The sequence below is a fragment of the Pipra filicauda genome, unplaced genomic scaffold, assembly GCF_003945595.2.
Source record: "Pipra filicauda isolate LSUMZ 115617 unplaced genomic scaffold, ASM394559v2 scaffold141_size4267151_pilon, whole genome shotgun sequence".
Classification (NCBI taxonomy): domain Eukaryota; kingdom Metazoa; phylum Chordata; class Aves; order Passeriformes; family Pipridae; genus Pipra; species Pipra filicauda.
In genome coordinates this window covers 2,485,257-2,513,163 of record NW_024103896.1, presented here as the reverse complement: position 1 = coordinate 2,513,163, position 27,907 = coordinate 2,485,257, and the positions used below count along the sequence as shown (strand labels likewise).

At 36.0% G+C, this 27,907-nt stretch overlaps 1 protein-coding gene across 23 annotated transcripts in view; it reads left to right on the top strand.

Annotated features, from left to right (window-relative positions):
• Nucleotides 1-27,907, top strand: part of DLG2 (discs large MAGUK scaffold protein 2) — a 995,087-nt gene that overhangs the window by 695,446 nt on the left and 271,734 nt on the right. For all 23 annotated transcript variants that reach the window (XM_039378618.1, XM_039378625.1, XM_039378621.1 and 20 more), the window contains 3 exons: nt 12,355-12,491; nt 21,781-21,925; nt 25,053-25,191. In XM_039378618.1, the coding sequence (XP_039234552.1) occupies nt 12,355-12,491; nt 21,781-21,925; nt 25,053-25,191 (421 nt within the window). The remainder of the gene's footprint in view (nt 1-12,354; nt 12,492-21,780; nt 21,926-25,052; nt 25,192-27,907) is intronic.

Genomic DNA, 27,907 nt, shown 5'->3' with positions numbered 1-27,907 from the left:
CTCAAGCCAGGATCATGCTCCTTAGGAGCAATTTGATCAGATGGGTGGCTGGTTCTTCACCAAAGGGTGTTATTACATGTTAATACCCCTTCTAGGTGGAACCCCTCGAGGGACTAATAGCAGAGTCTTGTGTTATACTATATCTCATTAAGACCCCTGATAAAAAATACCAGGGAAACTCTTACGTAAAGAATATCTGTAGTGTAACTCAGGCTTGAATAATCGCATTTAAGTATTATATTCTGAGTCTCAATTTTGTTAAACACAAGCTCTTAGAACATCTTTCATAGTCTGGGACCAGTCTGAAAAAAAATCTGTATTTCTGTTTCAAATATGGGTTCACATTATCTTTTTATTTACATATAATAGAGTACAATTCCCTTAGCAAATATTTGGCATAATTTCTGAGAAGTCATAGCATCATATTGAGTTGGAAGAGAGCTTTAAATTTCATCTAGTCCCAACCCTCCTGCAGTGAGTAAGAACATCTTCAACTAGATCAGGTTGTTCAGAGCCCCATCTAATTTGATCGTGAATTTTTCCAGGGATGGGGCATCCACCACATCTGGGCAACATGTGTCAGTGTTTCACCATCCGCATCATAAAAATTTTCTTCCTTATGTTTATTTTAAATCTACCCTCTTTTCGTTTAAAACCATTACCCCTTGTCCTGTCACTGCAGGCCCTACTAAAAAGTCTGTCCTCATCTTTCTTAGAAAGGTACAGGTGTCTGATTTTAGCCAATTTACTCTGTGAGAGTATAGGGTGCTTCTCACCAGCAAATAAAACATTTTCATTTCACTTTGTTTCCTAAGGTGCCGTAAGACAGAATTATCAGTAGACTGAACTACAGTTTCAGGGTGACAAAAAGAATCAAAGGAAAGGGCAATGACTCATGAATCCATTTTCAGAGTGTCTTCTTATTTCTTCTGTTCAATAAGCACCATCTCTTCTCTTTCTCTGTATCATTTATATACCTGTAAACTTTTAAGATTGGGACTCTGTAAATTGCCTTACATAAAAAAGCAAAATTACTTGTACATTTGTGCCGTGATTTCTCTGTTTTTTTAAGAAGGAAATAAGTGAATGCATGACAGATTATTTATGGGCTGATTGCAAATAGATAAGAGGCTACAAGACAAAATTTGATTTCATTTTGCGTTTTCAAGTTTAAACATAATTGGCAGAGAGCTTTTCAATAAAGCATTTCTGTTCAGCTTTGTAACAGGGATAAGAAGATAAATGTTAAATTCCCCTCGTCAGATGGAAGATGAATAAAAAAAACTGATGAGTCTGTCCCTGACATATATGGTTGTTAAACAGATCCCAAACTGACAGACTGCTCCTTCTGTCTCCATTTTATTGGTGACAAATTATTAAATATTTTTCTAGAAGAGTCATTCAACTTAGAAAGCAGTGACCCAGCTGTACTTAAAGATATATCACCTAATGTTATGGAAAGCAAATAGCATGTCTTCCTGAATTGGCATAGTTTTCTCCTGTGTCAAGTCTGTAGATTTCAAAAATTAATCAGAAAAATGGAAGGAAAAACAAAGCTTAACATAGTACAAAGACTTAAAAAAATTAACATCAAAAAGTAATAACTAAGGTGGATCTTGGTGTGCACATCTACACGAACAAATGCTTTTCATTTGCATTATTAGGAGGTGAAACTTGTGCTGCTGTCAGTAATTATAGTAATTTGTGCAGAAAATGACATAGGTACTATTTGTTAATGACTGGCAAACTATGATCGACTGTCAGCATAAATTTGGTTCCTACACCTGAAACAGCTGGTGTACTTTGTGCAGGAAAGCGAACCACGTTTCAGGATTTGAGCCCCAGTTAACATATAGTGTAAAAACAATAGCATACTCTCTGGTTCTTCTCACTGCAGTCATTCCAGGTTTCTGTAACTGCCTACCTCTCTCTTGGCATTGGAGAGGAGCCATGGCCTGTTATTTTTTTTCTTTTCCCAAAAGTTGTGTCTGAATTTATATAGAATCAGGAATTAAATAAGGTCAAGTGAAATTTAAGTGCGTAAACATTGAGTGAAAGGGGAATAAAGCCTTCAAGATTTTGTGAAATTGTCTGATGAAGTGAGGAGGCAGTCAGGGAAACACAACTTCTCTTGGTTTTACACCAGTGAAATCAAGGTCTAGCATGTTCATCCCATTTCCAGATACTTCTCAAAGTGAAAACATTAGAGAACTGGTTGGTTATCAGTTGCATATTAATGGAAAATGGAATTTTTAACAGGAGATGCAGTTGAAATAAATACATAATAAATAAATAAGAGTATATTTATGATAATGAGAGTAATTGCCTTAAAAATTTGAACGGTAGAGAAAATTTGGACAGTAGAGATAATTTGTGTTCCCCCTACTTTCAACCTGCATGTGTAACTGTGCTCTCGCTTAGACATTCTCACAAGGCACACCAAGGTGGTTGAATCCAACGTTCTGAAGCCTCGTGCTTCTCTTGAAAGGGTGAGACTTGATATTTGATTTCTAGCCAGGAAAGGTTCATAGCAGCAGTGTATCTTGCAAAGCAAAATTTGAAGAAATATTGAATTATTAACTTCTCTCTCTTTAGCTTTGGAGAGCAGTTTTATTTTTTTCTTTCCTGCCAGTAGGGCTCATGCTCTGAAGGTGTATTTTTATTGACTTTTGTTCAGGTGCATTACTAGTCTAAATAGACATTTCTGTCCTACTCACTTCAGCTACTTACTCCTGTCCCTGCATCTTTCCTTCTGGCTACACCCTCCAAATTGAGTTTGCAGAGCAGCAGTGATATAACCTTGCACTGCTCTCCATAGGAGTCACAGTTCTGTCATAAGGTGCCATGTACAGAACCATGCTGCCAGCAAAGGGGATGTGTGAGCCCAATAGCATCCTCATCTGCTGACTCTTACTGCTGCCATCTCTGTGGATGCTGGTCAATATACACTTAGTCTATGATTCAGATTAATTTGATTTGGTCTTCATGCCATTTTCAATTTGCCATTTGGCTAGAAAATTTTCATGGCTAATACAGGGCAGGCAGTGGAAAAAGGTGGCCAAAGGCAGGAAGCAGGTCAGAGTTGTCTCTTTTGGCAGTAGTGAGGTTTTAGGTCAGCATATGACAATCTTAAAAATGCACCGTACAGCCTCCCACCTGGCTTTTCTCTGCTTATTAGGACAACTGGCTGCTCAGAATCATGGAATAGTACGGGCTGGAAGGGACCTTAAAGATTGTCTAGTTCCAGCACCCCTGACAAGGCCAGGGACACCTTCCTTAGACCAGATTGCTCAAATCCCCATCCAACCTGACCTTGAACACTTTCTGTGGATGTCTTTATCATCTGTAGTCATGTATAGTCCAGTTGGCTTTTGCCCAAGTGAATAAAAGAGCAAGGGTGAGGATGGGCTTAAAAAAAAAAAAAAAACCAACAACAAAAAAACGAAGAAAGAGAAAAAAAAGAATAAATACCCCAAACTAAGCTAACAACCTTTTGCTAAGAAAAATGCTGGTAATGCAGAGAAAAATAGAATGAGAAAAAAAGGGTAGTCTTTAGCAGTCCATTTATATCACATTCAGCAAAACAGTCCACTTATTCTGTGTTTAGCAGTATTCCCTGCAAGATATATGTGATCTTGTCACACAGGCAGCCAGCCAGATGATGTCTACCCTAATCAAAAATTCTGATTTTTAATGCCTCTGAATATGAGGACTATTTGTCATTGTGGGTGCACCAAAAATATGCAAAAACTTCCTGCATGAAAAGGAAGTCAACATTCATTCACAACTCCAATCCTAGGCATATTCAAACTTGGCATAGAAATGTGAGAAGGGAAAAGGCATTTAAAAACATCAAATTATAAGAAGTTAATCCTCTTCATAAGTGGCAGATCTTGGATTTTTCTGCTTCACAACACTAATCTTCACTTTTTTAAAAACCTAATTTTACTGGTTTTAACTTGAAATGTTTAGACTTTGTTTATCATGCAGCTTTACCTAAAAGAAGCAAACTGCTTGCTGTGATTCTTGGAGTGTCTGTATATGTCAAAAATGAAATAATTTTCTCTTTCTTGTACTTACACTAGTAAAATTGTGACAGTGTGATTTAATATGATTTTCAGTGAACTCGAATCCTCATTAGTGCTTTTAAAAGTCAGATTATTGTGAATAATTAGGGAATTCCATAATCTTTTCAAGTCAAATTTTAAAGTATTCTTGAGAATTCCTTTTGTGCAATTAGGCCACTGCTCACCGTCTGTGCTTTCTGGGAAATCTATTCCTAATTAATTTGAATTAATGTAAAAATATAGAATTAACACAACTTCTAATGAGGCTCTAAATGTATTTTTCTAACTTGCTGTTTCCTTTGTTTTCTACTATATCTGAAGAGAATGTGTCTTTAGGGATAAATATCTGCAGGGAAAAAAAACATAACAGGAAAAACATTTAACTGCAAAACAATAGAAAAAAGGGATTGTTTTCATTTGCTTGTTAGAGAATTTTTTACAAATTCCTTAAAATAGCAGTGTAATTTTACAAGATATGTTTTCAAGGCTTTAATAAAGATTATGGAAAGCTTAGCTTTACTATTATGGTAATGTAAACTGATGCTTTATCTACTGTACCTACAACATGATTGTTTTTAAACATGCACTCATTGCCTTGCAGCTGTATTAACATTTGCGTCATAATCTCACTTTCTCATAGTTTCCTTTCTGGCTGGAACTGTAAACAATTTTTTTTAAACCAAGGTGTGTAACCCTGTGTCCTGAAAACAGATTACTTTCTTTCGTGTTGTAACCCAAAAATTTTGCTGCCGTGTTTGATTTTGATGACCAAAAGAAGGCTAAAGTAGTTGCAAAGAGTTTAAGTTGTTTATATTTGTCCTGAGGCTAGAGCTAGAGTAACTCAGCATCAAAATCCCTGAAATATCCAGAAAATGTTTTTTCATATTCTGGACTCTCTTAAAATTCTTCTGACTTTTGTGGGTCTCAAGCAATGCTGATGAACCCTTTTGTCCAAAGAGAAGATGTAATGTTTTGCACTTCCCTGTCCCCAGCAGAAGAGAAAGCTCAGATAATGCAATGCTGGGCAGGGAGATTACCAGGATATTTCAGCACAAAGGTGCTTTAAAACAGATATAAGGAACTGTGGTTGTCAGTGTGGCAGCCAAATTTTAAAATTACATATACTGAAAACCTGATTAGATATTCAAATAGCCATCACTACATCACCAGATAGCAGCTACCATCACAGTTTCTCCTCTGAATTTTATCTGGCTGCCATTTTTCCAAGCCTTCAGTCCATCAGAGAGCTCTTTAGGACAGTATGAATGTACATATGCACCAGTGTCTTGAAGACATTTTAATCTCTGTGAGATCAATATCTTTGTTTTCATCAGGCAAACATCAAGGACACGCCTCTGCATACAGTTGCACTGGGATTTTCAGCAAGTTTTTGTTACTGTACTGTTTCAAATTTCAGTTACTTTTTTCTTTTTATTAAATCAAGAATAGTTAAAATTAGAACTAACTATACTATTGAAATTTATTTTAAAAATTTCAGTTTGTAAAGATAAAAAATTGTGCAGATGCAGGCAAATAAGTGATGAGAAATTTTACTCTTTACTTTCTATTAAAACCTTTACCAAAATCTGGCTCCATACAGAAAAGCTCTATGTCTTCTCTCCCTGAAGTTATAGAGGGGTCAAATCCCCCAGAGAGACATGCCAATGTTGCTGTGCAATCAGTGCTCATTTGCAAGGAAGGGGTTTTCTTTACCTACTGTGTAATCACAGCTGCCAAACAGCATCCAGTCATAGCACATCTCATGAGCATGCTGGCCATACTCAGTGGAAGTATGGCGTGTGATGTTCAGTTTGATCCTCAGTCGAGGCTATACTGTAATCTGGCATCTCTGTTGGTTTGATACTATGGAAAGGTAATGCACAGGCAGCCAGAATGTATGGATTAATGAAAATAATAACTATAAAAATAGCTGTGGGCAAGAACAAAGGAACTGTGCAAAAACAGTTGGATATATACCTGAAGGCATGCATATATAATGACAGATAATGTAAGGGGAACAATAATTTTCTTTTTGTGTAAGGTGGTTTCATAGAATATTCTTCTTACCTAGTGGCACTGTGCATAATTTTTATTCTATCTGACATCAGCTGGGAAATAACTAAAAATACCGGATATTTCTGAAAAAAAAAAAAAAAAAAAAGTCAAAACAATAAGGAAGATGCTTGAAGTTTTTAACCCAAGGCTGTTAGAAACAAACACCAGATAACAATATGCTCTGTTAGATGTGTAGGAACTTGACCTTTTCCTGGTTGAGACTATTATCAAATTGTTGGTTACTAAAAGAGCCCTCTGAAGTTATCTGGGAACAGGGTCTGAAACAGGAATTAATAATGGCAATGAAAGTAGGCATCTTTTTAATATGTTATTAATATTAGCAAAAGTTTTATGAATCATACTGTACTTTAGACTGACTTCTTCATCCACAGAACAAAATGTAGTCGAATTTTATTCATGTAAGTCCTTCTGGTATAAACTGTCACATGAGTCAGGAACAGGAATTGTTCTAAGAACTCACTCAAATAAATTGGTACTCAAATCTATCCCAACAACATGAAGGAGATGAGACAGATAAAGTGACATCCTATATTTGGGATTAATAGTTTCTCAGGAATTGATTCATGGTATGACAAAAAAAGACAGAAAGAGAAAGCTCTGTAGAGGATGATCAGTCCCTCCTTGTAAAATTGTATAATTATTTTAAAACATATTTTAATTTTTGTTTTGTAATGTATTTCATTTTTGTAAGTCCCAAATAAAAGAGGAATCTGCTGTCAATAATGAACACTAATCATAAGTCACAGCTATAATAAGCATATTAAATGTCCACAATTGTGGGATGCTACTTGTAAATATGTGTTATATATCTCCTCCAGGAAACCTAAATTGGCAACTAGAGGCTTGAACAAAGGACAAGGAGAGATATTCCCCGCTGCTCCACTGTTTATAATTAATATTTTATAGTTTGTTTACTCATATAGCACTGGATATAACTGTGGTACCTGTCAAAACAGATCAATCGTTCTATCAGTCAAAGCATTTTTATATTACTCATGTTCCTTTCCTCTCTGCAAGTGGAATTTGATTAGTTAGAAATGTGAGTTGGGCTTCAGTGTTCCAGGCTGGTAGATTCATCAATATGATACTTTTCTCCCTTTTGGATACTTCTTCCCTTTTGGAGGAAAAAAAGAGACTCTATAGATATGGGCTTTGTACGTTTCAGTAGTTTAAACAATAAAACAACACCAAGCTACGTCTTTTGTCACTGAGTGTTGTAGAAGTGGCTGGTCCTTGGAAGAGCTGCCTGAGTTTGGGTTCCTCATTGCCTTGTCTGATTGCTCACAGGAGCATGGTCAATGTGGCATGTCCCGCACAGCAGCCAGACTTGCAGTGTCAGGGAAGGTCCTCAGCGGGGTGAACTGTTGCATGGATCCTTTCTGATGGTATTGTCTGTTTTTCTGCTTGAAACAGTTTCTTAAAATCCAAATTCACACAGTGTTCTGAAGAAAATCAGTTCATTTTACACCTGTAAAAAATGATTGTGGTAAAAAGCAATGAGAGACTGTACAGGAAGAAGGAATTATATTTATTCATGAAATCTCCAAATAAGTTAAACAGTTATGATCTTTCTTTCATTCACTCTTCCTTTTATCCGCATCTTCAGCCCCAGGATGCATGTGCTGAGGTGGTCTGGCTCACTTGTGTGTGACACAAAGGACATGGGACATCAAACCCTTACCACATCTCTTTGCATTTTCTTGACTGGAAACCATGGACTGACTGATTTTGGAGAGATGATTTATACCCTCTAGGAGTCTAGTGTTGTTATGGGGTGGTCCTTTACACTGAATTGTCATTTCTTTAGTCTCTGAGTCTCTAAGTCTCTTTGCTGTTCATTGCCTGGTTTTATTCGTTTATTGAAGACACTTTTTTGTCAACACTATCTGGTTTCCTGTTGGGCTTACAGGCAAGAGAATGGCATATGTCACACACTGTAATCTTACTGCCAACATTCCACTGTTATGGTACAGAATCTTCTACTGACAAGGCACCTATGTTGCGGTCTTCCGGAGTCCAGACATTCTGTCCAGGCATGACAGAAATGACTCATTTTAAAGTTTTATTGCTAGGAATGTTAATACACATAATTTCTCTAACCTTTGTTCTTTCTTCTAGTGCTTACATTCAATTTCCAGTCATATTTCATTTGTTTCTGTGATAATATTTCTATTACAAGTCCTATTCGTGTTTTGGCTTCACCAAGTTGCTCTATGCTCACAGGTCAGTTATGAGGTAAGGCATACTGTGGTATAGCTAGGAATTATGCATTTTATGTTTCTGAAGCTCACCTGGTTTGGTTAAGCACCTGCAAATCAAACACTTCTTAATTGTATTTTAAGGTCATGACTTAAATGTTGCTTTCTTTGGCTTCCCCATTATTGGGAACTGTGAAACTCATGTTGGATTTGTATTCTAAAATCCTTAGTTTGCTGATTTAAAGTAAACTTGACTCTCTGTGCAGGATAGTATCAAAATACAATGTCCATTTTGGGCTACGAGTGAGTTTCTTTAACTTCACTTCTCATTAGAAAACTGATATTATCTAGCTACAATTGTTTTTTTAAGATCACTCTTAGCTTACTGCAAAGTAGTATACACACAGCATAATTCATCCACTGTGTCTTAAACGGTGATTCTGTTATTATCACAGAGAGGTAACTTTGCTGGACTAATTATAGGGGGAGCCTCCAACCTATGTTTTACCAAAAAGGTAGTTAGAATGCATTTTTTAACTATGTACTTAAAATATGTGTGGTGCAGCAAATAATCTAAAACAGATGTAAATAGAAACATGTTATTATTCACAAGATCAGTGATCAGTGTTTGTGGAACCGAAAGGCAGATGGGTTTTACAAACACATATCCAGTGTAAATGGAAGGAAATAAAGTTTGACTCATCTTCCCTAGTTTACACATTGAGTCAGTCTTATATGGGCCTATCTTCTTCAGTGACTTTGAACAAAACTGAATTTGACTGGTTGTTCCACCAGGAATGAATCCAGTTCCCTTTCTCTTTTCCTCTTGGAGTAGTCCAAGAATCCACAGAATCATAGAATGTTTTGCGTTAGAAGGGATCTTATATGTCACCTAGTTCAACACTGTCATTTACTAGACCAGGTAGCTCAAGGCCCCATTCAACCCATCCTTGAACAATTCCAGGGTTGGGGCATCCACAACTTCTCTAGGAAATCTGTCCCAGTGCCTCACCACCATCATCATAAAACATTTCTTCCTCAGCTCCATTCTAAATTTATCCTCCATCTAATTGCTGTTGTGAGGAAATTGAGTGCTCTGTCCAAGGTGAGCTGTTACTGTGAAGAAGATTGCACATCTGCAAAAGCAGAAGTGATCAACTCCCAACCTTCCAAGTTCTGAGAGAAATGTTTTCCCAGCCACGGAAGTCAATAAGAAAAAGATTCTGCAATTAAATATGCTATTTTATTTATTGGTTTTTTTAATTCAATGAAACAATGGAAAAGGCCATTTAGAAAACACCTTGCTCTATTGTTTCCAATTGTTTGAATGATTCTCTGTTTTTAAAACAGAGTAAGAATCTGATACAAGACCAACCTGTTGTAGCTAGTGATGAGGGATGCACACCAGAGTTGTGCCAACCTTTCCAAAGTCTTAAAACAAGACAGAAACCTTCAGTCTAAATGGAGGTGAGACTTAACTCAGGTTGTGAACTTTCATAGCACTGATCTTCCCACCCATGTCTTCCCACATCCAGCCCCCAGCCTTTCAGAAACCAAGAACATGATTCATCTCATCTTTTTCAGATGTCTAGTTGAGATGAGATGAATCATACTTTAAAAGTTCTTAATGAATTTTCATTTATCCTGCAGGTAGCATAAATGATTAGCATAGTTGTCTGATGTCATTTTGACCATATGAATCCTAACCAAAAGTTTTATTGTATTATACTTTCCTTGTGCCCTAGCAATTAGCAAAGTCATTTAAATAAAATTAAATGGGCCATTGTTCTATTCCCCATTCTTTCCAAGAAATCTTTTAAAGAAGGCAAGTATGATTAAACAACGACACTAAATTATTATTGATAGGAAAGACATGGAAAATCTTTCTGTTCCTCAGTTTTCTTTTCCACCCACTCTCCCTTTGCTCCCCACAGGTTATCCCCTCTGTTGTTCTGCTCTTCTGAACCTTTTTATACTCAGTGCTGGTTTTTTGGATGCCCAAAATCAGACTCTGATAACAATGTAGCCCCATACATTGTAGCACATCTATATTTTATGTAGGCTGAAGTAGAAAAAGCTACTCCTTTCATTATTATAAGCTTCACTTTTGTAATGGGAGGAGCCTGCTCTTTTCCTTTGTGGTTTCATACAGCGGTTGTGATAAAACCATGCAAACAAACAGCAAGTCAAGCACTCCACTCAGCACTGCAGAAAATGGAAGTGATCATCTTGGCTAGTACTTGCTTATACTGCAGCAGGACCTGCTGTGTGCCAAATACAGAGTAGCTGTGTGGCCAAAAACTGTACCTTTACAAGCGTACAGTGCTAATAAAGGGGAGGGAGGAGGATCGAAGCATACTATGACCTAATCTTCTCAAGGTCATGCCCTAGGTGAGCAGTGGAGCTGAAGAAAGCCCTCTTGCTGCAGTCTAACCCACTCAATGGCTCCCATCATCATTCTAGAATACTCTCAGATCTTTGCTTTACGGATAGAAGCTTATACAGATGGTGTTTGGGTCAAGATTATTACAATGATGTCACCAAGAAACATTATTCAATCATTGTTCCTTGTCCACAACTAATGTTTTAAAGAAAATTTCCATTCTTGATGTTTTCTTAGAATATTTTTTTGCTTCTTGTTAGTAGTCCCAGGATAATGAAGAAATTCTTCTATGCTGAAAAAATCATAATCTTTTTATCCTTGTTGTCCTGGCAGACACACATAAATAGTAACAGTGATCACCAGCTTTATCTGGAAATTAAATAAAACTTTATTTTAATTATCCATATTTCTAAATTAACTTCATGTGTATTGTTAATAGTCATCTTAATTAATCAAGTAGTGTTTCAATTTGAGATATAAATTCAGATGTTTCTTTTTGTAATCTGATGGTTTGGCAGTATCCATTAAGTAGTCCGTTATGTTATCTGACCTCACATCTTTTTGAAGCTAGAATGATGAGCAAATGAAAATAATGTGAGAAAAAAAAATATTTAATTGACTCAAAAAAACCCTTATCTCTGCATGCAAACAGTTGATAAAACACCTTGTGCATATTAAATATACCATCACTTAATTTTTATTGCCCAAGAAGTCTGGCTCTTGAATTTGTGATAAAATACCAAATTCTAGGCAATTCATTTTTACTATTACATTTTACTGCTTTTTCTGTCTTTGATTAAAAGATTTAAATGTTGCTATAAATTAAAGCAATCATTTGTCTGTTTATGTAATATGTCAGAGGCTAGGAAAAATAGGAAAGGGGAGAAACTATCTTTTTTTCTTCCCCCAACATCTATTTTTTTTACCTTCCTTTTCTTGATTTGTATCAGCATATATTATTGACGTTGTTCCAAAGTTTGAGTGTTTGAGTGTTTACTTAGGAATTTCACTGATGACTAGACAGAAGCTATATATGTACAAAGGACTATTGCTTTCTCAATTTATGTATCCAAAGCCAAAGACGTTTGTGTCCTAGAAAAAAACACCACGATTAAAGTCCGAACATCTACATCGTTTCTGTTTTACTTTCACTGACCCTTCACTGTGGTACTCCATAAACTTGCAAAACCTTCAGTAGACCTCTCCAAGTATTCTTCAAATTGTGTGGACAATCAGAACACTTTTCATTTTGTTCTGATAGGTGGTGATGTATTTTACACCAACATTTAACAAAATAAACTTCAAGATTCAATGTTTTATTACTAGTCATCGCAAGTTGGGGCATAAATTCTTGACATTGGCTGTACTGGCCCTCAGCGAGTGGGTTATATAGAATCATCACTGGTTCAATTATTTTTCTCTCTACCTTCCTACAGTTGCAAATGAAAAGGAATTTCCTTAATTTAGTTCTTTCCCTGACCTTTCAGGGAAAGTAAGTGTAATGACCCCGCTTATGTTATTTGTATTTCTGTAAAAAGTACTGTAAATGTATAGTATATATGCTACTTTCCACTTCTCTTTAATGTTATATACTGTATTGCTAATGTTTTGTTTGCAATATCTTTTCCAGGTCTGGGATTCAGTATTGCAGGAGGGGTGGGAAACCAACACATCCCTGGGGACAACAGCATTTATGTCACCAAGATTATTGATGGGGGAGCTGCACAAAAAGATGGGAGGTTACAGGTTGGAGATAGACTTCTTATGGTAAGTATGATAAATTTAAATCACATTTTATTTGGCTGAAAATTGTTTCTAATAAGGACTTTCATTCACCATACATCTTTCTGGAGGTAATGAGTAGAACTGCCGTAATAATTATGAGTTATATTTCCATCATATTCATTTTTCCCATTCTTTTTATATATTTCTGAGGCTGCAGTTAAAAAAGCATTACTCTGGAAAACCAACATTTTATGAAGTGAAGGCAATGGATTATATTACTTTGACAAGCTTTTAACAGAGAAGAGAATAAATGTATTATCCTCATCAGTGACAAGTCATAATGAAACATAAAACTGTAAAAGATTTTAGACAAACTACTTGTTATGGTAGTACTGATTGTACTGTTTGTTGTGAGTAAATAGAAAGATGTCAAATCATCCCACTAAAGTTTCACATGTAGCCACTGTCAGTGGACTACTACCTACATTTCAGTACATGTAGGAATGTGCGTGTAGATGTTAAAAAAAAACAAAACATTTTCCAAATTTTTTGTTCAACAAGTGCATTCTTCTGTTGGAACTCATTTCCCACAATTCTTCCTGCTATTTGTGGTGCTGGTATATTGTTTCTTGTAGACAATTCTTTCTCTACATTGAGGGGGTAATCCTGACCCTGGTGAATCAGCACAAGTTAATCTGCGTCAAGTTGTATTCATGTCAATGCATTTGCGTAGATTTTAGCACGTAGAGAAATATTTTTTTATCAAGTGACATGAAGAAAACATGTACTGTGGTAGCTCTGTTTCATGATGTGACATTTAAGCAGTAAAAAATTGCCATGACCCTTTCTGCTGCCTGCAAAGCTATGCCTAATTGAGGTTTTCTTTATTTGACTAGTGACACTGTGTTCCAGTCACGTATGAAGATGACCATTCTTTTTATACAGGGTATCAAACAGAACTGGAAACGCATTTGGTTGCTGGGTTGCTGGGATGGGGACTCTGACTTTTTTTAATTAACCCAAGAGGTTAGATAAAACAGCTTAAGGAGCAAGTGGTGTTATCAAAATCAAAGCAAAATAAAACTAGAACTTAACATTTCTTTGGCATTTTTTCTTTGCAGAATCTCAGCACAGTAAAATTCAAGTTACTGTTGCATAATGAAGTTTTGGATTATTTCTCTGTAGAAATGTATATTTATATTTGCCAAATTTACACCTTACTTATTTTGCACATTGTAGCAAATCTGCTTCTGTTCAGCTATTGTTTGTTTTGGCTTTTTTTTACTGATAAGAATTCCTTGCAATTTTTGTGTCTGTAATTTTTTGTTACTTTCCTCTTAATTTTTTCCAATTCACGTGAGATAATAAAAAATATATATTAAAAAAAAACCCTAATGAAAAACAAGAGATGCAAACTCCCCATATTCACCCCCTCCAGTGTAATTTAATCAGGATGAATTTGAATAGAAATGTAATTATTCTATGTACTCTGTATAAATTAATTCTTTCCAGATTTTTATAGGATTAATCTATTTAGCATCTCGGTCTTGAACCTGTAATTCACTACAGTCAGATATAGATGTTTCTTCATTGTGATGAGTTTATACTTGTGAAAATGACTAGAGGTCATTCTCAGTGTGTTTGATGTCTTTGTTCTTCTTTCAGTCTGGACCATTTCTTTACTTAATGTTATCTCTTTTTATCACTGCATGTAAAATGAGCAAAAAAAAAAATCATTAAAAATACTGCTTTCCTCTAGTTATGTACTTTGAGAGCAAGCTTTTCAGTGTTGCATAAGAAAATACCAGTCAGCGTACTCTTTGTGTACCTTAACCATTACATTTTTGAAGGTATATTTACAAGATCAAAATCTACTTTTAAAATTCATGCAGATTACAGCCACGTTTTCTGGTTCTCTCCAAGACTCTCTGATTTCTTTATAACTTCTGCACCTTCAATAATTTTCTGTCCTTATTTGTGAATTATCTGTCAGTTTATGACATTAACTTCATGTTCCTTTATGAGTGAAAGAATTAATTACTTTCTTTTGGCAGTCTATCAACACAATATTACCCTTGTCATCTATACAGTCCTACTTCTGCTTCACTGATTTCTTATTGATTGTACATTTTAACAGTTCTTTTTTATTTTTTCTTCTCAGTAGGGCATTCTCTCTTGATCTTTGTTTTTTTCCATCATTTTTCTATCAGATTTACCGAATTTGTCATCCTTTTGGAATTCTCAGCAGCTGTTGGGGAGCTTGTTTAATTTTTGTATCTGCATTCAGATAAGTTTGTGTGAAATACTTTCAGATCCCAAACAAAGTGAAATCAAATTAATTCAAATTTAAGATGTAATAAAAGTGATGCTGCAGAATCAAAACTAATATTGAAATGTAAAATTTTAAGGGGCCACCTGAACATTTTGCAGCCTGATGACCCTACTGTGATTGAATGCAGATTGCTAATAGTGTGTTAAACATTCAGAAGATGTATTATGTAAATACTGAGCATTGTGATTATTGTGAAATCTATACAACGCTATGTTATGCAGTTATGTTTCTGTGGCACTAAACCTGCACTTAAGGCTTATTATCCTGAGCACTTGCACAGGAAAATTCTCCATTGTAGGATAATCCTGAGGTGCCCATTTGGAAAATTACTGGGGAAAATTTCAATGCTTAAGCCAAAAACTGAGTGGTTTCTCTAGGTATATATGAAAGTAAAAGAAGAAGACTTACAGCTAGGAGAAAAATATTTTCTCACTGTGTTCTGGTGGTAACGTCTGCTGGTAACACCCCAGTAATGCCTGCTGCTGGTAATGCCTGCGGTGAGAATACCACTGCACTGGTTGCTTCTCTTTGTGCTGGAAGGGAGCAAAAGTAAATCACATACAGAGCATCACAGGCCAATGTGGTAATTCAAGGTCAGCTATGGGGTCAGACAAGGTTGCTTAGAAATTTATCCAACTGAATCTCAAAAATCTGCAAAGATGGATGTTGCAGAGCCTCTCTGGAAAACCTGTTCCACTGCTCAGCTGTTCTGAGGAAAATACTTTTCCTTATAACCTGTTTGACCCTCTCTTGTTTCAACATTCACCTGCTGTCTCTCATCCTGTTACTACATGCCACTCTGAAAGGCTTAGCTCTGTCTTGATGATCTTCCTGTAAGCACTGGGGGTCTGTCATTAGCTGTCTCCAGAGGAAACCCTTTTCCAGGCTGAAAATGCCCAGATCCCCCGGCTTCTCCTCACCAGGCCAGTGATCCAATCGCATCCCAGCAGCACACCTCTCAACTTACTTCCTTTTGGATTTTTTTTTCCCACAGTGTGGGAACCAAAACTGAATACAGTTTCTAGGTACAGTCTAATGAGTGGCAGCTATTGGGGAATAAGCCTCTGCTGGTTCTCCAGGCTCTACTCCTGCATATACAGCCCAGGATGCTGTTGACCTTTTTGCTGCCAGGACACACATCTGGCTCATGCCCAGCTTGCCATCCATCAGGAGCCCCAAGCACTTTTCCATAGAGCTGCTGCCAGGTTGTCAATGCCCAGCCTATGCTATTGATGGACATTAGCCTGTACCAGGGGCAGGACTTACTGTTTCTTCCTGCTGAACATCATAAAGTTTTCTTCAGTCCCTTCTTCCAGTCTAAGACTGCCTTCAATACCCTACACTGAAGCGTGATGAGAGCACACTTCTAAGCTCTTAAGGGTCATTGTTAACGATGATCAGGAAGAGCTGAAAAATGGTTTAAGTTATTACATTTCAGATAATAAATACTTTCTTTTGTCTCATACCATCATCTTACTTTGGAAGAGTTATCTACAGAATGAATGAATGAGAAATCAGTATAAAACTGTGTGGTTTTACTAGTACATAACAACACTAATAGCTAGAAGCAAGGTATTTTTCAGGCAAAACGAAAAACATTAGGGTTTATAAGAAAATTTAATATTTATCTTTTATAAGTATTAGCTTTTCTAAAATATGTCTCCTATGCCAAAATAACCTTGTATATTTGGGCCATAACCTCTTGCTTCTTGGTCTATATAGTCACAGAGATGAATGATTGTACATAACAAGAGATTTAATTTGATTCTCTTTACTTGGTGAAAACAGGAGGAAAATACAGAAGTCACTTTCATTTTCAGAAATTTAGGCTTTCTTTCTACCTAATTCTGTGCTGAAAAAAGTATGTTTTTTTCCAGTGATTTCATAGGACTGCAGTGGGGTTGTGATTGTGCAGCTGTTGATGTGTCCCTTATGGGATCCCCTACGAGTATCTGTTTCTTTCAGAGTGCATATGAATACAGGATCACGTTTGTATTAAAGTAATCAGAGCATATAATTTAAGATATATCTAGATTAGCATTTGGTTCTGATTAGAGGTGTTCTTTTAAAATGATTTTGGCTGTCTTTTTGGGATCATCTTTTGAAAAAGAGTCCAACATCTGCACAACTAACTCAGGAGTCCATGGGATTGTAAGTACTTAGTTAATCCAAACAGATTTACCTGCTTAGTAAAAATGATTAGTCCTCAGCACTGGAAAGCCTTTCACTTTTTTCAGCCTTTTAAAACATGGAGAGTTTTTAAAAAAGCTATCAGCTTTCTAGATTTACAGCAGGCACATTGCAGGTGTTTACCAGCAATATTCACTCAGGAAAATCCATTCTTTTTAGGAAAAAAATATTACAGAAAAGCAAACATTACCACTGGTAGGGTAAAGATCACCTCTTTGTCTCATTCACAGAGTGAATCTAATCTCTCTTAGCCTAAGTCAATAGAGGAAGGGAATGAATCCCCTTTAATAAAGGAAAATTAAATAAGACAGACTTATTCCTCCAGATCTCTTATTCTCATATCAGTTTATACTGTTGTGAATGAAATTATTCTTTAGAGCACTTGTACAGTCATTTTGGGGATTCTAAGCTTTTCTAGCTCCTCCTAGGGTCTATGTTTCCCAGTATGAATTTAGGAAAACTTCCAAATAAAATATTCCTGCTTAGGTTTATACTTCATTGCCTTGATTATGCTATTTAGGAAGTCCACCCCAGTCTTTTTATATCTCTTTAGTACCATTTCTTACTCATTTCACCCATCACTCAAATAGCTTCTTTGTTTGAACTTGTTTCTTTAATTTTCATTCTGCTATGTTTTTTCTTTCTCTCATTCTTGTCTCATATTGTCAGTATGTCTTTGTATCACATACTTTCTATTTAAAGAAAAAGCTTTCCTAATTTTTTTTTGTTATTTTTTACTTCTGGTACTGTTTGCATTTCTGAATTTTCATGGAACCTTTCCCGTTAGAAAAGCCCCACTTGCTCCATGCCTGTTTTCCTTCTGGCTCCTCTCCTTTGGCTCCTTTTGCAACATTTTGTGTCTCAAGTACCCAGCTTTGTAACTAACTTGATCACTCAGATAAATATCTTTTTTAGCATTTGCCTTAGGGGTTTTTTCCCCTTAATTAATTCCTACTTAAGTTATCCTCTTAGATCTAGAACATTGGCATGCAATGCTTGTTCTGCCCACTCAGATTGATGTCAGTCCTTCTGCACGAAGATTCAGCATCTCAAAGGTTTGCATACCATATACACTTTGATTTCTTATTTTGTACACATCTCCCGCTCTTTATCTTCTTTACCTCTAACTCAGCTCTTTTTTGCAAACTATATGCAAATATATAAGGTCATCTCAACAGGAGGAAGTAGAGCTTTGCTATGATGCATTTATTGTGCCATAACCACCAAAAAAGCCATATTTAGTACTTGAAATTCTGTTAAAATAGGCAGCTTTTATGGAAACAAGAAATAGTCTCTATTGGAGATTCTGAGCAATTCTCCTCTCTCTGTAAATCTTACCATAAAAACAACTACAACATTGTATTTCCTGATTATTATCATCACTGGCCTGACATTTTGATGATATCCAGAGATTTCCTTATGAATAAAATTAAATACTACAGTCATCCTGCAATAATGTCTAGGGACTGAAGAAATAATTCTTCTAGATATTCAAGTTCTTTTGTAAATCAGAATACATACAGATGTCTTTATTTGTGATCAGTGTTTTATGATCAAAAAGTAGAAAATATACTGATACATGCATATGTGATTACTAATGGAAATTGTATATCCAAAGCAAGGACTACCTTCTGAAGGAAACCTGGAAATGCATAGTATATTTTATATACTACAATTCTAAATTGATGTTGGCAGATGACTAAGTTAAGAGATCTTAGCTCCTTCTCAAAGACCTCCCATTTAAAGGAAACTTTATGGCACCACTGAGAATCTTTGGTTTTATGAATGAATCGACATGTTTCATTGTTTATTTTCTCTTAATGTGTACATTGACTCTGACTTTATTTCTGTGTTTACTGAGAACTGAGCAGTCCAGGACAAAATTAATTAATAACAAACTTTCTTTCTAGGAGTGTTCTCTCTAGAGATAAGATACCTCTGATTTTTTATACATATAGGATGAGTTTGAGTAGCAATTTTGGTATATGTTGCTGGAATACTTTTTATAGCAGAACTTTGTTCACTTTGAAGGGTCCTTTCATCTCATCAAATTTTCTTTCAGCATTATTTCTGTGAAGTTCTCCTTTTCTGTTTTTCACTAATACACTACCTTCTTTCATGTTCTACCAAGTTCCAACTCTGCATATTTCAGTTTTCCACAATATTCTGCATACTTAAGCTTATATGTACTAGAAAAGAGAAAAAAAATCACTGTACATAAATTTTGCAATGACCTGTAGGATCTTTAATTGTATAAGGATAAACATAATGCAGAACTGCATGAATATTGAATCTTAGTTTAGAATTTTTTCGACTCCTAAAACCTTAACTTCAAGATTTCAATAACTTGTACAACATGTTGGTAAAATACCTGTCCTGTAAAGTTATTGTCAGAGAGATAAGGTATAGTACCTGTCATAGAGAATATGTTTCCTATGTATCATGCTTTATTTTTTGTTTATAAAATGGCTGTTTGTCCTCTGACTGCATAACTGTGACATCCAGGTGTGTTGTGATGGAAGTCAACAGTCCTAGTCATGATTTTTATCAGCTAGATTTCCAGAAAAAAAAACAAAACAACAAAATCCCAAAAAACAAAACCAAGCAAAACAAGAAAGCAGAAACAAACAAACAAAACCACCCCAAATGAAAACTAAACAAAACAACAAAAAAAACCACCACCAACAAAATAACACCACCTTTGGAAAAAAGTTGCATCACATCCATTTGGACCTTAGTTGTTTTTAGGCACTCCTAAAAAGACCAAAAATCAAAATCCAGAAAGTGCTAAGATATTTCATTTTTTTTCTTTTTTTTTGACTAAGAACATTGATTTACAGCAGCAGTATAGTGGGTGAGATTATGTGAGATTTTCTCTACTTCAAAAAAGCCTTGATTTAAGATGAAACACAAAAAGATAGATACAATGTACAGACAGTGTGGGCAGGAGAAAAGGTAAAGGATAACCTTGTGGTCATATTTCTAAAAGTGTGAATCCAAAGTGTCTAGCAGTTTTAAATACATAAGCAAGAAAGGCTTAATTTCAGTCACTTCTTGCTACCATCCTAGTAATTTAAGACATTTATTTATTAAAGTTGTATATGTAAGTTACTGCTGTTCATAACAAAGAAAAATAGAGAAATTTATGCAAGTTATGTGTAAGATTTTTGTTTAAAAAGAAGACATCAAAATACAGCATACAGTGTCAGCAACTCCCTTCTGAGTGTTAGGCTCTATCATTGCTCTTCATGTCAAATTATCATAACGTACCTGCCGTTGTCTCTTTCAGTCAACCTTAAAACCAAGTCTCAGAATTACAGAAGGAACAAAGTTTAAACAGAATCCTTACATTTAGCAATACAATAGCAGTCATTCTTTCTTGGTGCTGGTGAAATTGTCTGGATATGAAGAATCCTCCAGTGATTCATAATAACTGGATTTCTTTTCAGTTACCAGACCCTTTGGCAGTAGCTTATTGTCACATCCAGCTTATTGTTCAGGTTTCTGGTAATTTTTTGATACTAAATTCCCTAGAAAGAACAAGGGGTTTTTTTCTGTGATTTACAGTTATATTATAGCTGAGGAGCCACTTCTGCATAATCTTTAAAAGGAATCCTTGCATTAACTGTCAAAGTTGGAGGATGGCAATTTAAATGACAATAAACTATTGCATATGCAACATTCACTGTGAAATGTAGGTCACTGGAACAGGCTCCCCAGGAAAGCATCAAACCTGCCAGAATTCAAGGAGTCGCTGGACAATGCTTTTAGTCATATGGTTCAGTTTTAGGTAGTACTGCAAGGAGCAGGGACTTGGACTCAATGATCCCTATGGGTCCCTTCCAGCTCAAGGTATTCTATGATTCTGTTATTTCTGTTGGCTTACACTACATGTCTGAAACCTGTATTTACACAGTTTGTTTCTCTCCTTTTTCCTATAATTTCTCCATTCAGAATGTATTTTTTTAGGCAGGGAACATTCACAGTTCGGTTTACAGGAAGACAATCTGTTGACATTCTGTGGATATATGTGAATAAATTATATATGCTTCTACAATAAACCACTTCTGACACTTTTTTCTTTCTGTGGGAGTAAAGCATAATAGGCATTTACTTCCCTATTTCATCTGTAGTCCTAAGCTCTTATCCTTACTTAAGTATTTTTCTTTTCTAAAAATGCATAGAACCAGTACTACATTCTCTTACTTTTTTCAATGTCTCTTTCCTGTGCTTCCAGAAAACTGACAAACTTTCACATCAAAAAATCCCTTTTCCCCTTCCAGAACTGCCTTATTTAATTTTTTGCATGTCATAGATATTCTGTATACCACTTTGTACCCCTTATTATTTCAGTTGTTAATGTCATATCAGGAATGGAAAGATTTGGGGTGTTGATATTTCTGAGGTCCCAGCCATGCATGCTAAAAGAGGAATTTGGAAGTTCATCTTGTTAGGTCAAATAATGTAGACAGTTTCTGTAACCGATGTGGTGTTATTAATTTATTATTAAACACAGTTTTATGTTAATTATTATACCAGTAACAGAATATCACAAAGGACTTTTCTACTGCCAAGACCAAGTGCCTTCTGGAAACATTATGATTCTGTGTATCAATACTGCTACATCAGTCTTTGAATATGTATGTGCTAAGAAAACTGTATTTTCTATCTTGCAGCAATACTGCTTCTGTAATCTTTAGTGCTCTTTGTCTACAGGGATGTTCCCCAACATTTTTAAAACTACAAGGCTGTGTCAGTTTTTGTGTCTATATCTGCATTCCAACTTACCTGTTTGATTTCTCTTTCAAGGTAAATAATTACAGTTTAGAAGAAGTTACCCATGAAGAGGCAGTAGCAATACTGAAGAACACATCAGATGTAGTCTATCTGAAAGTTGGAAAGCCCACCACTATTTACATGACCGATCCCTATGGCCCACCAGATATTACTCACTGTAAGTGACTTCTGCAACTCATTTTGTAGGAGTTATCAGTTAATGATTGTGTTTTTTCATAGCTTGTTCAAAGTACCCCATTAAAGTTTATGAAACACCTTGGAAGGCTACAAAAATGAAATGTTTATTGCCACTTAAGTACACTCATGAAATATTGCAAATAATATCACTGCTAAAGTATCTTTGCAGCAAAAGTAACAATGTAGATGATGTACAGCTGCACTGATTCCGATTAGCCATTGTGCAGGTGATCAGACTGAACTGTAACTCTTGTGACAATTACAGAAACAAGTATATGCAAATGTATTTTGAAATATGATTAGATTTGTCCACCAAAAAATTGGAACAAGCAGCAAACTGTCTTGAAAAAACTTAGTGAAAAGCCTGATGCAAATATATCTTTGAATAAAATATTAATTGCAACGTAAAAAACACTGCTCTACTTACAAAACTTTATCTATTTTCTTTGTATATCCAATTCATGGAGTCACTGAATGGTTTGGGTTGGAAGGGACCTTAAAGGTCACCTAGTTCCAATCCCCCTGCCATGGGCAGAGACATCTACCACTAGACCAGGTTTCTCCAAGCCCCATCCAACCTTGTTTTGAGCACTTTCAGGGATGGGGCATCCCACAACTTCTCTGGGCAACCTCTTCCAGTGCTTCACTACCCTCACAGTGAAAATTTCAAAAATTATTGTTCCACTCTGCTTTATTATTAGTTTGCCCATTAACTTTATATATGTTCATCTGATATTTTTCACAGAGGGCCAAGGCCTTGTTTGTCCTTGCATTCAATGCACAGTCTGTTGTAGGAAAAGATGTTGAAACAATAGTAAAAATCCGTGAGGTATCCCATAGGAGAGGAAGATGACTTCATTTTAAAATGAACTGATTTCAATCAGGTTGTCATATCCATGCACTCAAAATTGTATAGGCTCATATCCAGCATTCAGGTAGAAAGATGTGCACCCAGGTGCATCCCCAGGACTCCCTGAAGTGACAATGTACAAGGTTGGATGGGTGGCCATGGAGTCCTTATCATAAACATATACCTTCTTATGTTGACAACCTCCTTGCCAATGTGTTTTGTACTCCTACAGAGATGACAGCAATAAGGATCTTCTGTCCCTCCCATCTGTGCCACTTTTGCCTGTCTTCAGGATTTACTCACTTTTCTCGTCTCCTTATCTGTGTGTCCTAGACTCCAAACTAGCATTTATCTCCCACCATCATCTCTATATGGCTTGAGTATTTGTTTTAGTTTGGGTGTAGGCCTTCCTGACAAGTTACATTGAGTATTGATAACCTATTGATTAATCTAGGTTTATCAATACATGTCATTCTTATACCCCTTCTGCCAGTCATCCTGGTGTCCATACTCAGGCATTCCCATTCTCTTGTCATTCACAACAATCTTAACATTTCAGTTACAGTTCTCTGTACCACTGGTGCCCATTAGTCTAAACAGTTCATTACTGAAACTCCCTTTCTTCATTTAGCTGTTCATTAAAAACTGCCTGCCTTGGGTTCAACTACCAACAGGGACCAACTGCACCATCTAACAACTGGATAGCAATTTAATTTTTGACAAGAGCTTCAGCAACTGATCTGATCTCCTGCCAATAATCCTAGGGGCACTTAAGGCCAGCTAAGGGCAGGGAAGTTAACTAAAGGCAGTAAATGCTAAAGATTTATTTTTTTCTACACTTTTGTATAGTGTTGCTACTGTGGACAGACAAAGTTGAGGGAAAAGCTATATATCCAAGATCCTCCTCACTCAGACTACTCCATAAAAATAGAAGGGAAGGTTTTGTAACGTGCACATCAGGTGGTATGCTCAGTTGTGCTGAGGATACCTATTTAGTTAGCAAATGTTACAACAGATGGCAATCATGTTGTTCAGTAGCAGTCTGGTCTGGATTCTAGCAAAGCCCAGGAAGCAAAAATGCTAAATGTCCCTATCCAATCTCCTGTTTTATAATACTTTCAAAATAATAATTTGGGAGTTCTAAAACAGTATGTTTTATTATGTCAGATTATAGATCAGCAGCATATGAGAAGACAGAAGTAATTCCAGAGGGAGAGTAAAGGTTGAAGAGATTTGCCGTAGCCGTTCCCAAGCTGTTGGTGCATACAGATTCACTTGTCCTCAGGGAACCTCTCATTATACCTACATGTTCTGAGTATTGCAGAATTCATAATGGCCGTTCCCTGTAGAAAGATTTTGCTTTGAAACATTCTGTATCTCAGCATCTGAAAGAAAGACTAAAACTAATAGTAGAAAGTTAGCTGTTGTCTTCTGATGAGAAAATTAATCATAGCTCATTGCAGAAACATTTTTCACTGTTTTTCGTATTTATCATTTTCTTTTCTAATTAAATTAACTAGAGACAAAATACAACTATTATGGCATCTTTCCAGTCATACATATCCCAGATAATTTCAGAATATCAAAAAGCAAGCAAGCTGCAAAACCTGAAAACTCAATATAGAATTAGACAACACAGTCCTATGATTTTCGTCATTAATGATTAATATTAACATCCATTTTCTATTTTAAATATACAGATTTACTGTGGTCTAAATACTATCTATGTTGATAGGAAATTTCAATTATACTGCAGATTTGGGCACCTTTAGTAGATCAACTTTGACTCTTCACTATATGTAATTCTTGCCATACATAAAATTCCTGCTCGTATTCTGCATTGAGTTCTTACTATATTACTCCCGTTGCTGTATATTTGAGCCAAAAAGAGGTGTGTGCTTTTAATTTTATTTTTTCCTATTTGCATTTGCTTCTTCAAGTTAGTCCTAAGTGAAGAAAATGTATCCTGTCTCCCAAACAGGAGAGTTTATTCGGGTCCCTTATTCAGAAACTGAATATCCTCTAAAGAGTCAATCCCTGAAAATGAGCCACCATTAGTATTAGTATTAGTCTTATTTTCATGAAAACTCCAGTTGTTCTTTCTTTCTTGTTATATTTTAAGCTCTCTTGGGCAATGATTGTTTATTTTGACCTTATTTACAGCACTGTAATGTTCCTTAAATAAAAAAATTGCGTTCTTGTGATGTCTAATGAAACATGAAACTTGCTAACTAGAAATGCTTATTTTTACCATCAGCTTATTCTCCACCAATGGAAAATCATATACTCTCTGGAAACAATGGCACTTTAGAGTACAAGGCATCCCTGGCCCCTATCTCACCAGGAAGATACTCACCCATTCCAAAGCACATGCTTGTGGAGGATGACTACACCAGGTCAGATGCTTCTCCTTATTTGTTACTTTTCATGACAATTGCAAAGGACATAGGTAAAGCATTCAGTGCGTCTGAAATAGAATACAGCATATAGTTCTTTTTACTCATCTTCAAGGGAAGATGAATTGAAACTGTTACAGGTATGAAAACCACTAAGAGAAAGATCACAGAAATGAATTCTGACCGGAGGTCCATGTTGTCTGGGTGCAATCCCACACAAGTTCCTAAACACCATGGCTGCACTAGAACAACCTGGCACTGAGCAAAATATCCTGCTTCTTAACACAACTAGGAGATCTCAGAATCAGTGACTCATCTGGCTCACAGCACTTAGGGGTGGAGGGATGTTTGGGCATTTGTATCATTCTGTGTGACGGTACCAGTCTGTGACGGTACCACCAAAAGGTCCAGATTGTTTATTTTAGTGAAAGGGAGGTTGAAATATACTGTGTACACACATTGAAATTAATGTTATGGAGAGAAAACACTATGGGAAAAGAAAAAATGTTTAAACGGGCTGCAATTAAATAAAGGAGGAAACTGTCAAAAGTTTCTGAACCCTTCGAACACCATAATATGAAACAGTTTTCTGTGAGAGCATAGAGGTTAAAAGGAAACTGTTTATGCAGTGGCACTTGATACGTTAATGCAAGGGGTTCTTTGATGTGATTATCGGCAAAATGAACCTGGAAATTTCTATTAATCTTTAGGAAGTACAGTAGCAGAATTGTATCTATGTAGTTGATTTCCACCTAGGAGAGATATATAGGAAAATGCGGGGGGGGTTCTTTTGTGCCTTGTATTAGATGAACATAAATGTCACTGATGAAACAGTGTGTATTTATCTTTTTGTTTGAAGAGTGCTACTTTCACCTAGAAGACAGCACTTGTTCAGTTTGTAACATGAGTCTTATAATGTCTAATGTCACAGAAAATGAGAAATTATCTCTTTTCTGTGTAAGGAGGGGACTGTTCTGATTCTCTAACCTGACCTGCTGTGTTTCACAAACCAAAGAGTCTCATCCACTTATGTATTCGTCAGCTTCATAACTTGCTAATTTGCATTTCATTTTTCTTGTTGCACATGATTACAATCTCAAGCCAGTTAACTTGTTGGATCAGACAGATTCAGACTAACTAAATCATGATACAGTATTTAATCAGAACATAAATGTGCGGAAACCACACCTCGCGTCCCTGTTTTGGCTAAGAGAATTTCTCTTTAGTTTTGATTGAGGATGAAAAGCTGCAGTTGTTTTCCTTCAACTTATGAGACATTCAATTAGGATGACTTTTCTCCAAAGGGTTCCAAGAAGTTACATTTTTAATTAATAGTTAAAACATTGATTTCATTAAATTGTGCATCAAGGTTTTATTTGGTCTAATTAAAATAACTTTTTAAACACTCATGTATAGGAAGAATATCAGCATTACAGTATCTGGATTACAATGATGAAGGCTTTGTCAATAAGCCTGTAGTACTGAATTGTCTTCTTCTGCAATGAGATGTCGGCACCATTATTACTGAGAAAGAGTTAGTAAAGTTTAAAAACAGAAAAGAAATACAGCCTTAAAAGTAAATAATAGCTAAGGAGATCAAGAACTCCCTAAAAGTGAAGGAAGTAATCCTTAAAAGGGATAAGCTGCCCTGACAATTGAAAGACCATTTAAACAATTAAAAGGCTTGTACGGTAATGAAGAAGTCCTGTGTTTCTTTATGTTCCGTGTAGCTGATTTTAACTTTTTAATTACTTCTACCAAAAAAAAAGAAAAAATATAGAAGGGAAGGTGGTGACAGTCCTACCCAATAATTTAGCAGATATCCAGTAGAAAGCCTACTTGCTCAAAGAACCCTGCAGACGGTGTATTGAAATTAGTTAGTATGTCCTTTTGATCTTTTTTTTTGCCATTTCTATCTTGATACTTTTAGTATGTTTTAAACAAGTTAATTCTGCTGGTTTAGCTCCTGAGAGTAAAATAAAATGCTGACACAGTCTGTTTCTTGACTGAGGTATTCACACCAATGTCCATTTTGTATCCATTTGAGGGCAAAAATGAATGCCCTGAGAAGTTGTGTGTATTCTATGAAACAGTCCTCTCTTATGTTCTTTTTCCTATCTGGTTTCCAAATTAGTGGGTTGTCTAATGAAGGTCTGATATCCAAAGTCTTCTTGTGGCATCGGCACTATTGACTGGAGAGACTGACTCTAAAAGCATGACCTTCTGTGGCAGGTGTGTGGCACTGGAAGAAATAAGGGTGTCAAGTGATAGGAGCAGTCTCTGAATGTCACAGAGCAAATCAGATGGAAATCTCATATTTCTGAGCAGGTGTTAACTTTGACCTATTGAAAAGGAGGAGGCTATTATGAACTTCATTTTATTAGTGATAATAGCCTATATGCTACACTGATACCCAGGCAACAAAAGCACAAAGAGAAAATTAATGTAGTCATAATACAAATGACACTTCTTGCCATTGCATTTCCTCATTGGACATACATCATACAGCACTCTCGGAGAGACACCCAAACAAGAGCCAGAGACCAGTTTTCTCCTCTGACTACAACAACTAAGAAACTCTGACCTTCAAAACCAGATGATTTAACCCTTGAATGCTGCCGAGACTGTTTTTTTTAATGTCTGTTTATCTATTTATTGTCTATTGATTCGAGGGACTGCTGAAAATGCAACAGTTAATCTCACTGTGATTTTCACA